The sequence below is a fragment of the Manduca sexta genome, chromosome 22 (assembly GCF_014839805.1).
Source record: "Manduca sexta isolate Smith_Timp_Sample1 chromosome 22, JHU_Msex_v1.0, whole genome shotgun sequence".
In the NCBI taxonomy this organism is placed as follows: domain Eukaryota; kingdom Metazoa; phylum Arthropoda; class Insecta; order Lepidoptera; family Sphingidae; genus Manduca; species Manduca sexta.
Window position 1 is genome coordinate 8,322,523 of NC_051136.1, and position 12,893 is coordinate 8,335,415.

A 12,893-nucleotide genomic window follows, 5' to 3' on the forward strand; every position below is an offset into this window, starting at 1 on the left:
TGACTATCAAAACTGTCATTTTAGAAAACCCGTAGTTGCAAAAAAAGTATATGCACCCGTGGACGGAATAACACCCCTTGACTATATATATCATTTGATCTCGTACGTACTGAACTATACATACTCCTGGCGTCACAGAAATGTAGTGTTGCGTTGTAAATTTAAACTAAAAAGATATCATGATTCTCACTGACACCCTTCCTAATTTTAGAAATGCGAAATTAACTGTCACTTGTCTTTAAATTTTATTGTATTGTTACAGGTTTCAACATTGCTGTGATGCGTGAGTGACAAACTCGCCATGATTCGAGATCCACCGGCCATGCATAAACCCGACAACACTATCAGTAAGTACAGTGCTACAGAATATATATCTGCGTACATCAGATGGATAAAACTAATTTGGTCTTAAAAACATACGCAATTTAAAGTTTATTGGTAGCAACTCTATATTATATATTTACCGTCTAAATGCGGTCGGTCATTTTCAGAAATACGAACCTATCGATGATGGCTATCAATTATCCTGCTATATCTACCTACCCGTAATTTTATTACTTATTCATGCCTCTGACTTTTCTAAAAAAAATATGTGTGTATTCTTTGTGAATTATCGCTTGCTTTAACGGTGAAGGAAACCTGCATACCTGAGAAGTTCTCTATAGGAATTTCGAGGATGCGTGAAATCTACCAATCCGCACTAGGCCAGCGTGGTGGACTAAGGCCTAATACCTTCTCAGTTGTAGAGGAGGCCCGTGCCCAGCACTGGGACAGTATATAATACAGGGCTTTTATTATTATTATATTATTATAAGTACACATTGAGATATAGGCAATATAACTCTATATATTAATAATAATATTCTCATCCCAAATACCATTCTTTTTTAAATTCTGTGTCCTAAAAGTTATTTTAATATTATGAAACGTGGCAGCGTGCTGTTATTATATTATAGTTATTACAGATAGAGCTACGTTAAAATTCCACGCACGGCTAAATTAATAGACTAAGGCATTTTAGACATTTTCATAATAATTTGTTTTTAAGGAATGCTTATTATGATTTAAAACTATAAGTACCAATTGAAAGAGTTTTTCTGAGTCGGTACCACGCATTGTATCTTACTGAAGCATGCAACAAAGATATTCAATAAGACTAAGCATTCTATATCTGCCTGCATAACTTTGATGTTTGTAAAATAACTGGTTTTATTATGAGCCTTAAATGTTAATACATGTAGACTTATAAACGCATTGATACTCTATCCGCATCTGAGGCCTGAGCGCTAGTTCGTTAATCAAACTTCAGGGTAGTGCTACAGCCGTTGTTGACTCAGCATTCAATAATATAAAAAATGTAATAAAATTTTATAAATAAAACATCTTATGTAATACACAAGCAGCAGTCCTTTTCTTCTTGCTGACGTCAATTTTGTTATAATATTAGGACAAACAGGTCGCGAATAAAACGCGGGAAGGGTTGTGCCATAAACCGCTCCAGCAGCGTCCGACGCGATATTAAAAAGAGGACGAACGATATTGTTATATCACATTTATGCGAAATGTCCGACACCCAGATCATATTGATAAAAATAAGCGATTTTTTATTGTGCTCTACAATGTTTTTGTCTTACAAGCGCGTTTCTTTCTGTTATTGCTGGAGTGCAATACGAAAATAATATAGCAAATACTTAAATAACATTGAAGTCGATGCTTAATGTAACATGTTTTTGAATATAATCTTTAATTTTATTCCATAAAAAATAACGATCCCGCCACCAATCTTCTTCACACCTCACAAGTCTTATCATAATCAAAATCATATTTTACGTTGTCACGGCTACTGAGTTATTCGATGTTACGGAAAATCCAATATTCTTTACCAGATTAGTTTAGTGATAACCATGAACAAGTGTGGTAAACCAGTTCCCTGTGCTATAATGATTAATTTCCCAAATTTTAATATTATACTAATGTATGAAATTTAATTCCGTCCAGTTGTTATATATAATTCGTTAAAAATAATAAAACAAATTCGCACTACATCAAATGTAGCATGATTAGAACCGGAAAATTGGACAGACAGTACAGGCAGGATGCGCGGCCGGTCGGTGCGAGCAGCGGCTGTGGAGCGGCACAGAGCGCTCGGCGCAGCGAGATGTGCGGCGCGGCGCCCGCGTTCTCGCTGGGCGGCCCTGATAAAATTTATGGCCACTTCCCCTTTAAAACAATATTGAGGGCTCAGTTGGGATTTATGTCTCGCCGCTGCTGCAGCGACTCAATTTATTCTTCAATTTTTCATACAATAACTCACACACGTATTACGAGTGATGGATGAAAAGGACTAACTTTCGGGCTTTAATAAGAGCCTCCAGATGCGAATCTCCAAATTGGTTGAAGTTTATTGCCCACTTATGTCAGGCTTAAGTTACGCCCGGAGCCTTTCTCTGAGAAAATAAATTATGACGCAGATTGTCTCGACTCTGGATAGATTTGATTGTCGTTTGGACAATATATCGTTGAAATTAAAGTAGAAACATGTCACGGATATTTTAATGGTAAATTAAACTACATTGTTAACATATCGTTTGATATAGTCATTCTAGCATGTAGAATGTAGACGTTAGTTTTTAATCAAGCCAGTCACTTATAGTTCCGGATAACTGTTTTACCGTATTACAATAATTATATAATTCTAGCGGAACTGTTTACTGCGGTACCGATAGTTATTGTTGAGCCAATAGATCCATCTGCACATCTTATTGAAGGCACAATACCATAGTTAAGATGTCACACCACATTGGCTTACTATCGAGTTAAGCTAGATTGAGCTGGTTTTTTCATGTTAAGAAAAAATCTTGATTCTTGACTCCACTTAATAGACCATTAATTAAAAGGCCACTTATTTAATAATTAATGATGACTTAAACAGGAATTCAGCGACATTGGCTAATAATTTTCTTCACAAGTATTATATTTTCTTCATTTACTAATGTAATATATATTTATATAATAAGATAGTGTGACCAAATATAACCCGTTTCCTAACATAGGATAGACTTTAAAACTTTATTAAACTAAATTTTTTATATATTTTAAGACTATTAGAGTGCGTCCACAAATGAAATAGCATCTGTGATAGGTTCCAAAGGCACTGACTTGTTGATATTATTTGACATTTTTCCATAGTGCGTTATAACAGTGGTCAAGTTACTACTTCCATGACGTAAACTTTAAACCCTGTATATAAAATTCAATTCGTTTTGGATTGTAATGGTTTTTGGAGACATAAATCTGACCACGAAATAAAAAAATATCGCTGAATAAACATTAAAAAAAATACGAAAAATAGATTAACCTTCCTCCTTTGAAGTCAGTTAAAAAAATACACTTACAGTACGTTCATTTTTCTTTCTATACTAACAATACGCCTAGTCTGTTTAACATAGAATTACAAGTAAATTTTATTGTTTTATTTCATTTTTTACATCTCCACATGATTTTATTGAACTAAAATGTAATAAAATATTTTAATTATCTGAGTTATTTTTGTTTCCTTACAATTTTAATTTTCGATACTTTTATTATAAGATAATATAGTATAAATAACAGCCACCACATAAATGTTTATAATATATTATGCACGTAAAAACCGTTTACAATTTATTTTAGTCGTAGATAAGATACTGGTTGAACCAGACCTACGTTCATCAGCGACATTCCGAAAAAAACAACACAATACACATTGAGCATAAAAACCAAAGGAATAATAATTATAATGAATTGTATTACCTCCACGATAAATCAATTACTTTCATCAAAAGATGGTAATACTAAATATACACATTACGATTAGAATAATTTCTGCCATTAAATAAATTTAACATCTTATTGGTGGAAACTCTTTCCTTAAAAATCATTTACCGCTGACATTAGGCTTAATTCAAAAATTAATTTGAACTTCCACAAGGTTGAGCCGGGAAACGTGGCACCAGCGTAAAAGCAATATCAATTTCATAATTTTAATTAAAAAAACTAACTTCTCTGATGACAAAGTCTCGTACTTTTTTAATAACGGAAATGTTAACGATGGTGGTAATAGGTAGGGAGGATGGGGCGTGTTGTAGGGTGCGTTCCACACCCATAGGTCAGCTGGAATTTTAATAAGGCACCGGTTGCTAGCAACTTTGCACCTTGTAATTTAGCTCTATACGCTGTCTACTAATCAGAGTTACTGCCTCAATATTGTACTCAAGTATTTTGCGCTTTATGGCCTTATTATGATAACGTATGTTTAGCCGTAGGTATGAGATTATTATAATTAAAGGCTACACACAACGTTAACATAATTAAATGCTAACAACAACAGGGAAATGAAACTATACGCAATAGTTTCATTGAATGGTTTCATCGAACAACATTATCACTTTAGTATGGCATGAGTAAAAGATAAGTGTTGTAGGAGGTATTCATAATTTTATTGAATAATGCTATTCAGGGCGCGTGTCCCGCTTGTTATGTTTTTTTTTACATTTAATCACCATTAGTGAAAACCCGCATTTGAGTAAATGTAATTACGGCCCGTATAATGGATATCGCCACTACGCAATCAGCTCTATTGTTTATTGAGTGACCGACATCTAAAACTAAATAATATTCTACTATCAAGAATTCCTGAAGATAAATTGATTATTATTCCACTACATATGAACACCTCGTTAGATGCTCTTGTCTGTTTAGTCATTTTGATGATAAGAGGTTTATTAATGTCGCTCCAAGTTCTTAAACTGGCTTCAGCTGCTGACTCGACGCGCATCCGAATTCCAAAGACCCTGCAGCTGGATGCGGGTAAAATAATTTCTTAGTGAATGTTTACGATTTATTCCTTACATTTGTTAACATTTAATGATAACACGGTGAAATTTAGATATATTGTTTTAGTATATTCCAACTTTTAATGTGCTTTTATTCTCTAAAATAGTGTTGTCGAAAAATTATTTCCTAATGAGTTTCGAAAATACACATTGTACAATTATATCCTTTTCTATAAATACGTATAAGATAATATCATAACTAGATTAATTTACAGACTTTTAATTGCAAATTTTATGAGTAATAGAATAATTTATGATTTTGACATTTTGAAAATGTTAACATATTAATATATCTGCTAATAATTATATTAAAACACATTCTGTCCGTAAATTAAAATATTTAATCCGCTTTTCGTGTAACATACACATAACATTACAAATTCTTTTTACATTTTATTGATAAGTAATAAGTAACTTCAAGTATTAATTCAAAATTCCAATAAATATAGGCATTTCGTTATATTTGCGTAGTTTCATTCCATCTCATAAATAAGGAAAATAGTTGCGAAAACTTTCTAATGTTACGCGTCATAGTTTGTGACCAACTTAGGAAGATGCCTTTAAAATCTCACTCGAGACACAACGATATTAATATTATAATAAAAAAATGCTTTATTTAGGTTCTTTAGCCTCACTTCATATTAAACATCTTAACTTAAACCTTACCTTCTTCCTTCCTTCCTTCCTACCTACCTACTTATTAGGTACTTGCACATACCACCACAACATCTACAAGAAATACATAAGTATCAAACGACATAAGCTATGGATGATACATTAGCGGCGATACTAATATCGATAAATTACCAATGGAAGGAAGAACAATAAACTTCGTGACGCTTCTATCGAAATAAAAATGGAACAAAACTTGATTGATATCGCATACTCAGTACAATGAATAGTCAATGCAGTCGACTATGTTAATTTGAGTAAAGCGAGTTTATTGCAAAAAGCAATGAACCATTATAAATTACACGGAATGAGCGCCGAGTGCTTCGTGATTTTTGCTCATTACAATAACAACTGAGCATTAATTAACTCGGAAGAAATAACTTTAATGGAATTAGACGTTCTATTGTTTTTTTGTTGATGCTTATAAATTCGTCGATCAAAACATTTTTTATATTTTAATAAATATATTTTAATTTATAAAACTGTTATGTTTTTGCTATTACCTACAAATAGCATTTTAGGGTAACAAAAATAATTGTAGATGTAATAAGACTGGGTAACACGTCGCGGTTTACTTGACGAGGTGCGTAAACACAGGGTAATTCATGCCACGCAATCTCTTCACGAGCTTCCTAAACGAAAATGAGCTTCGACGCTAAGAAAGGATTTTATGAACAATAGACACATGATAATAAGGTTACAAAATTATAAGTAAGTTGTATGTAAAATTTAAAAAATATCTAATCCATATCATCTGTCTATGTCCAGAGAATAAAACGGGAAAAAACATCGATAAAAGTTTCACACAGCACTATTGTCACACCTCTTACGTCACAATAAATTACTTTTTATCCATTTCCGAGTTTCTTTTCATTTCGGGGCCTTAATACATCGGCAGTCGACCGGCTGTGTCGACGAAATTATACTGCCGGGGCAGTACAGTAGCCAAGTCTCTATCAAATTCCCGACCCAGCGGTAATAAAACGAAAATAATACGAAACGCCTTCACCCGCCACTGTATATTTATGTACAGTTCGCGTTATTAACTCTACTTTTATTGTTTATAAATTATATTAGTAGAGGTGTGTGTAATACCGAGCAAATAATCATTAACTTTAAGGATTTTGTTTTCACGACCGTACTTTTAGTGTTTACTCGTAGGTACTTACAACAAACAATATAACAATTATTCTAAATAATACTATACATGCAAGAGACGTTAAGTTTACTGCATGGTTTGTTCGTTATTATTGTAGAGCTGAATATGCAAGACAGCTAAAGCTATAACATTTTAATGACCGTACAATCATCGGGATTTATTTCTTAGCAATATACATAGAACATTGTACAGTGCACGCAGTTTTATAAAGACACGTAGTCGTTCCGCAATTACGGCATTAACTACATGCACAACCTGAAATGGACTTAACACGACAGCAACTGCACGCCTCACTGTTGATTCCGGGTGACATTCCTTGGAAAAATACAGATTGAAAACGGGTAAACCTAGTACCTACCAACTTTTTGCGCCGATGGAAATTTAACCTTAAACGCACATAATTTTACTCCTAATAAGAACGACGCGACGTCACCTTGTTTCACATAATATATGCTAAATAAAGAATGTTTGCATCGACAAAAACACATTTATTCATTTGCACACAACTTGGTTTTGAAAATAATGAAAAAATTAAACAATTAGTTGAACATAGTGAAAAAATTAAACAATTATTATAGACCCTTTAATCAATCAACCAATAAGTATACGATACAGCGATTGATATAATTTACACAATGTGTGTTGGTTGGCCGCCCGATCCCTGCAAAGGGATAATACTAATCGTTAATTACGCTTCCTAGGGTCCGTGCGTCATTTATGTTTTATTATCAAAGTACCGACATTAATATGGTTCAATTAAGTTTATTGTCGCCATAGCGGCTTCAATAAACGAGACGTATCGTCGGCGACAGGCGACGATGGGCAAGTGATCGATTTCGATGAGTTATGCCCACCTAGTTACCCCTTCAATTGGATCCTTAATTGGTTTGACGTACGCACAATTATTATTTGAGCCACGAGTCGACAAATTGAAACTGATTGTTTCCTAAATAGGCAATAGCGTGTTCATCACATACGCACTATTATTTCCTAATAATAAAACTCATCCAACATTCCTCCATGTCACATCATATATTCGTATAAGGGTATAAGATTCATCGCTTTGCCTTTTAAAACGAATACTCTATAATATTTTATTGACTGCTATTAATGCACATAATGGCTCCACATGTGCTACAACGTTGCAGTTTTTTTGTTTCTGAGAAAAATAACTTGGTTCGCACATCTTAATGACGTCAGTAAGCAACGGCAACTTGTCAGGCGGCCCGCTTTTACTGGAATTAATTGATGCAATTACACAGTGGAAAACAATCGAGCCTAGCTTAATGCCATAATAAGACGTGTATTATAAACAATTACCCAGTTTTATGTAGCGCAATAGAATGAGCGTTATGTTTTTTAATTTGAAAATTAAAATACAGCATTTTCAATGTTGTTAGAGCTGCTGCCAACTTTAGTGTATCTTTATTTTTCCCGTATGGCGTTTTTAAAGCGTGCATGTTTGTTAGCAGGTCAACAGGATGACAATAAATACAGTCGGGGCAGCAGCGTGGCCGGGAGCACCGGCGGCGCCAGGCTGTGCGCCCAATGCGGGAAAGTTATCACCGAACGATTTCTTCTCAAAGCCATGGAACGGTTCTGGCACGAAGATTGTCTTAAATGTGGTTGCTGCGACTGTCGCCTCGGTGAAGTGGGCTCCAAATTATACTACAAAGCGGATCTTATGCTCTGCAAAAGAGATTATCTTAGGTATGTTCAAGCAAGTTTTTGTACATGGCGTGACTTAAGTTGAATTGACGTCAACATACTTTAATTTACTTCTTTAACAATAACCTACTCAGGGGTGATTTTATATAAGAATGATATTCCAATAAATTAAACAGAAGTAAAATAAATCATTATGCCTGAAGAACAGTGTGTAGGTACGTTGTGGCCTTATGATTTTATATTGTTATTCGTATTTCCTTCTTAAGGTGGTAGCTCAAGGTCCATTTTCATACATTTTGTTTCGGCTTTAATCTGGGTAACTAAACAAGTATTGGCAAGTAAAGAATTTAAATTCACGTCTAATTAGTGATTAGTTCTCGCAGTTGAAAGAAAAATGTATGAAAATGGACCTTGAGGTATCGCCTTAAAAGGTATTATGGCGTGCGTTTAAAACGTGCTTAATGTTTTCTAGTCATAATTATTTTACGTTTATAACTCTGTTATTTTTTAACAGGTTATTTGGTGCCACAGGCAACTGTGTGGCGTGCAACAAAGTAATTCCCGCTTTCGAAATGGTTATGCGAGCCAAGAGTTTCGTTTACCACTTAGAATGCTTTGCCTGTCAACAATGTAATCACAGGTGAGAATTTTTAAGAGTTCAGTGAGCCAACAATTCTTAACGAAAAACCCTTGTTAAGTAAAATGTAACCGGAGATTAGAATATTATGATGGAGTTATTTCGATAGCAATTACCGTTCTTTATAAAGTTGAAATATTTTAAAAAATATTTATTGTTTATTCTAACGAAATATAAAGAAATGTGGTTTTTAAACATTTTTTTTTACTGCAGGTTTTGTGTGGGGGATAGATTTTATCTATGCGACAACAAAATACTATGCGAATATGATTATGAAGAGAGGCTGGTGTTCGCGAGCATGGCGGCCAATCCCAGCGGCCTGGCGCACATCCGCCGGCAAGTCAGTGGCTTACAGGTGAATATTTTATAACTAAATATATCTGAATGTCGAAACTGATTCAATATTTTTTGCCTATATAAAGGAAACTTTTTAAAGTTTACTATTTACAATCTGCTTTAAAATACATTTAAATCTGTTTCGCTTCGCATTTATTTTATAGAAATCATAACGCAATAATTAGTATTATTTCAAACTCACTAGGTTTGAATGTTGAAGCTATTTTGTTTCATTTTTATTATGAAGCCTTTTGTGGTTTTTGCGGTGTAAGAGTACAGCTTAGAAAGTGCAATAAAAATTTCCTCAATTTCTTTTATATTCTTCAACCACTACGTAATCGTGAATTAGTGTTATGACAGTAACAATTCTTTTTAATAATGACAAAAGTAAACTTATTTTAATAGTGCCTATAGCCATTTAAACCAACTTTTACTTAGTATTTTTTAAGTATAATCTAATACAAGTAGGTAATATAAAACATTAAGTTAAGTAAGTAGAAACGAGCCACATTCTTCCATCGGACGCGTCGGAATACAGACCTGACATTCACATTATTATAAGTTTATCGATTTAATACGGGCTCAGTTATTATGTACGCTTGTTTGCAGTTTATAAAACGATTCATTCGATACTGTTCTGCGAGCTCTCACGTTTATAAACGATGAAAAAATACGCGTTAAGTATGTAGGTACCTTACATAAGGAATTTCTTTGAATGTTGCTATTTTGGCACTTGGAAAAGGCGACTATACAGAGTACAAGTAAATAACTCCCACAAGGACACTGTTAGTGGAAGATTGTATTTCCTCTTTATTTTGTTTCTTTTTTGATCATTAATCTTTCTCGTACGAACGCTTGTCGGAATGCGAATGTGGGGGAATCTATTTCATTTTATGACTCGCACGACTAGAGGAAACTCAGTCAACCGCACCATATTTCTAATCGACTTTTTGATTGCAATTACTATCTTAGAATCCAAAAATGTTTCTTCAGACGATTTATATTAGTTTGCTCGAATTTGGCGATTTGAACCACATTTTGTATAAAAAACAATTTTACGGTTTTATAAGACCAATTTATTGCTGTTGTTATCTAAAATTGGCCGACACTGATGTATTTTCAATTAATGTCAGTATGGTAAAAAAAAGTTTTTCATTTAGTAATGAAGTTTATCTTTATATAGTCTCCAAGTGGAGGATACGTCGGTGGAGTAAGTGGTTGCGGTGGAGGGGCCGCAGTCGGTGGAGCCTTGGTGGACAAGGATGGCGGTGGATGCGCGGGTGCAGATGACGCCTCTAGCGGGTACGGCAGCCCGCCCGACCCTGACGTGTGTGACACTGCACGATGACCGATAATGCCCCGCCGACTTCTCGCTTCGGTGAGTTATTTTTGCACATATTCACTCCATCTCGTGCTTATTGAATCTTAATCACATAATTACATAGATTTAAAATTTTGTTAGCCCGAAATGTGTTTTACATATAGTATTAAAACCTACGTATATCAAATTTTCTAAGTACCTACAGTGCAATTCACAAGCTTGATTACGTTTCGTATCTATATTTAAAGTAGGTACGTAGTATTTGACTGGATAAAATTTCCCTCTTTGAATATGGTAGTAAAGGTAGCATATAAATAAACGAATAAATAATCAATACGATCCTTTACTTGGAATTTTGTTTGTCAGGTGAAACCTCACTGAGTGTTGGCGAGACTCAGAGGCATGTTGGGGTCCTGCTCCATCGGCGTACAGCTTCAGCGTTCGGCAGACGTCTCAACTCAACACAAAATAAAATATTTGCGTGATATATTATTCCTCAATTAGGAATACACGCTAGCCATTTCACTTCATCTGCATATGAAATAAAGTCCATAATGCTTAATTTCTTATTTAGTTGATGATAATGGCAAACATCTCACAAGAACTCAACAAAATATCATCCATGGCAGTGTGCGGCGAGAAATCGGCAAGGTGCAAAATTATATTACATATAGTAAAGTCTCTGAATTTATTATAAGCTGCAAACGAGAGTCCATTAGACTAAAAGACAGGCCGTGGATATGTGGCCACTATACAAAATGTCCGGGATGAGACGCGATAACGTTGTTAGAACACGATATTTCCATTATGTATACGATTTGAACACTTGTTTACACGTTAAGATAGCAGCGTAGCGTGGGTAGGGCGCGCGCTCACGCTTCTTCTGTATACTTACTGTACCACGTCTTGCAATTAGCTCATTTTATCAATATATTTTTACAATAAAAAATAATAATCTAATATTTGAATAAGATCACTTCCAGTTTAATTTTAGTGGAACACGGTCGTTTAAGAACTTGGTGTATTTGATATGGTCAAGGAATTTCGCTCGATAATGTTACTGAATAAGGAAAGACTGGTGATGTTTACTTAGTACCATTCGCTTTAATGGACGAATAATGACTGTGGCAAAGTGTTTATATTCCGTTTATCTTCATACAACGATGCAAGTCCAGATTCAAAGTATATTATCGAAAACGATCTCATTGTTATGAAATTGTATGTACATATGTACATCTAGTAACATAGAATATTGTTATCATACAAGGTATGAAAATTTACTGTGCATTAGTTTTCTTTTATTTAATATTAAGGTTATTTTGTTTACCAAAGATAAGTTCGCGTTAAATCGATTATTATATAAGTACGAATCTACAAGATGAGCGATGTTTGTAGATAGATAGTGATATAATTGGTACTTTCAAGTGGTGCAATGGATAGTTAAGTACCTCTATATTAATAATAAATATACCTTCAAATGTCTAATACTTACATTCTAAAACCTATGTTTACAATTCTGCCATAGCTTCGGTGATTGTTCTTCGCGTATGTACCTATATTGTAAAACAGACTTCATTTTTAGTGAGAATGCGCTAATTAAACTTGTTTTCAATGTAAAGAATTGAATTTAGATGCTAAACTTTTCTATAGAATTTTGTGTAAAATAAAGATTTTTACGATAAAGATGGATTTATGTAAAAGTAATAAAACTGTCGTTACTTAGAGTTATATTGGCTAAAAATAAAATACTTCATAAACCATTAACTACAATAGAACCAATAAAACGTTTAGCTTTCGTAAACATCGACAGAATAAATATTTCATTTGACGTTAATGACAATGTAAATAAATATATTTATTTAATGATTACACCAACTTCGTTTTATTTTATAAAAGCACCGTCAAAATCACATCCTATACCTACTATAATGCTCCCCATATTCTGCAATAAGCTATATTCCTTATTTCAAAGGTTTGTGTCCCGTTTTTCTACAAGAACTAAACAATATCTAATTTTATGAACATTTGGGACGTAATCCATTTATGCTTAGCCATTAGGACACCAGAAATAGATTGTATAAGATCCCTTCTGTGCCTAACAGTAAAGGCTTCTGTATTTGGTATATACTTCTAAACAAACACCAATTGAAACCCTTTAGAGATATTGTTTGTAGCTCTTAGACAAAAAATATCTTTAAAGGATTCGACTATGAGGAACCATTCGAC

The 12,893-nt window shown here is 33.9% G+C and overlaps 1 protein-coding gene across 2 annotated transcripts in view; it reads left to right on the forward strand.

Moving 5' to 3' along the window:
• LOC115452074 (LIM domain only protein 3) overlaps window positions 1–12,536 on the forward strand; it is a 39,707-nt gene extending 27,171 nt beyond the window's left edge. The window contains exons 2-7 of one of the 2 annotated variants that reach the window (XM_037441410.1): window positions 263–347; window positions 8,175–8,415; window positions 8,888–9,013; window positions 9,224–9,365; window positions 10,530–10,724; window positions 11,034–12,536. In XM_037441410.1, coding sequence (XP_037297307.1) covers window positions 302–347; window positions 8,175–8,415; window positions 8,888–9,013; window positions 9,224–9,365; window positions 10,530–10,694 — 720 coding nt within the window. In that variant the 5' untranslated portion in view covers window positions 263–301 and the 3' untranslated portion in view covers window positions 10,695–10,724; window positions 11,034–12,536. The remainder of the gene's footprint in view (window positions 1–262; window positions 348–8,174; window positions 8,416–8,887; window positions 9,014–9,223; window positions 9,366–10,529; window positions 10,725–11,033) is intronic. The other variant, XM_037441411.1, reaches the window with a different exon arrangement.
• Window positions 12,537–12,893: the final 357 nt, after the last annotated feature.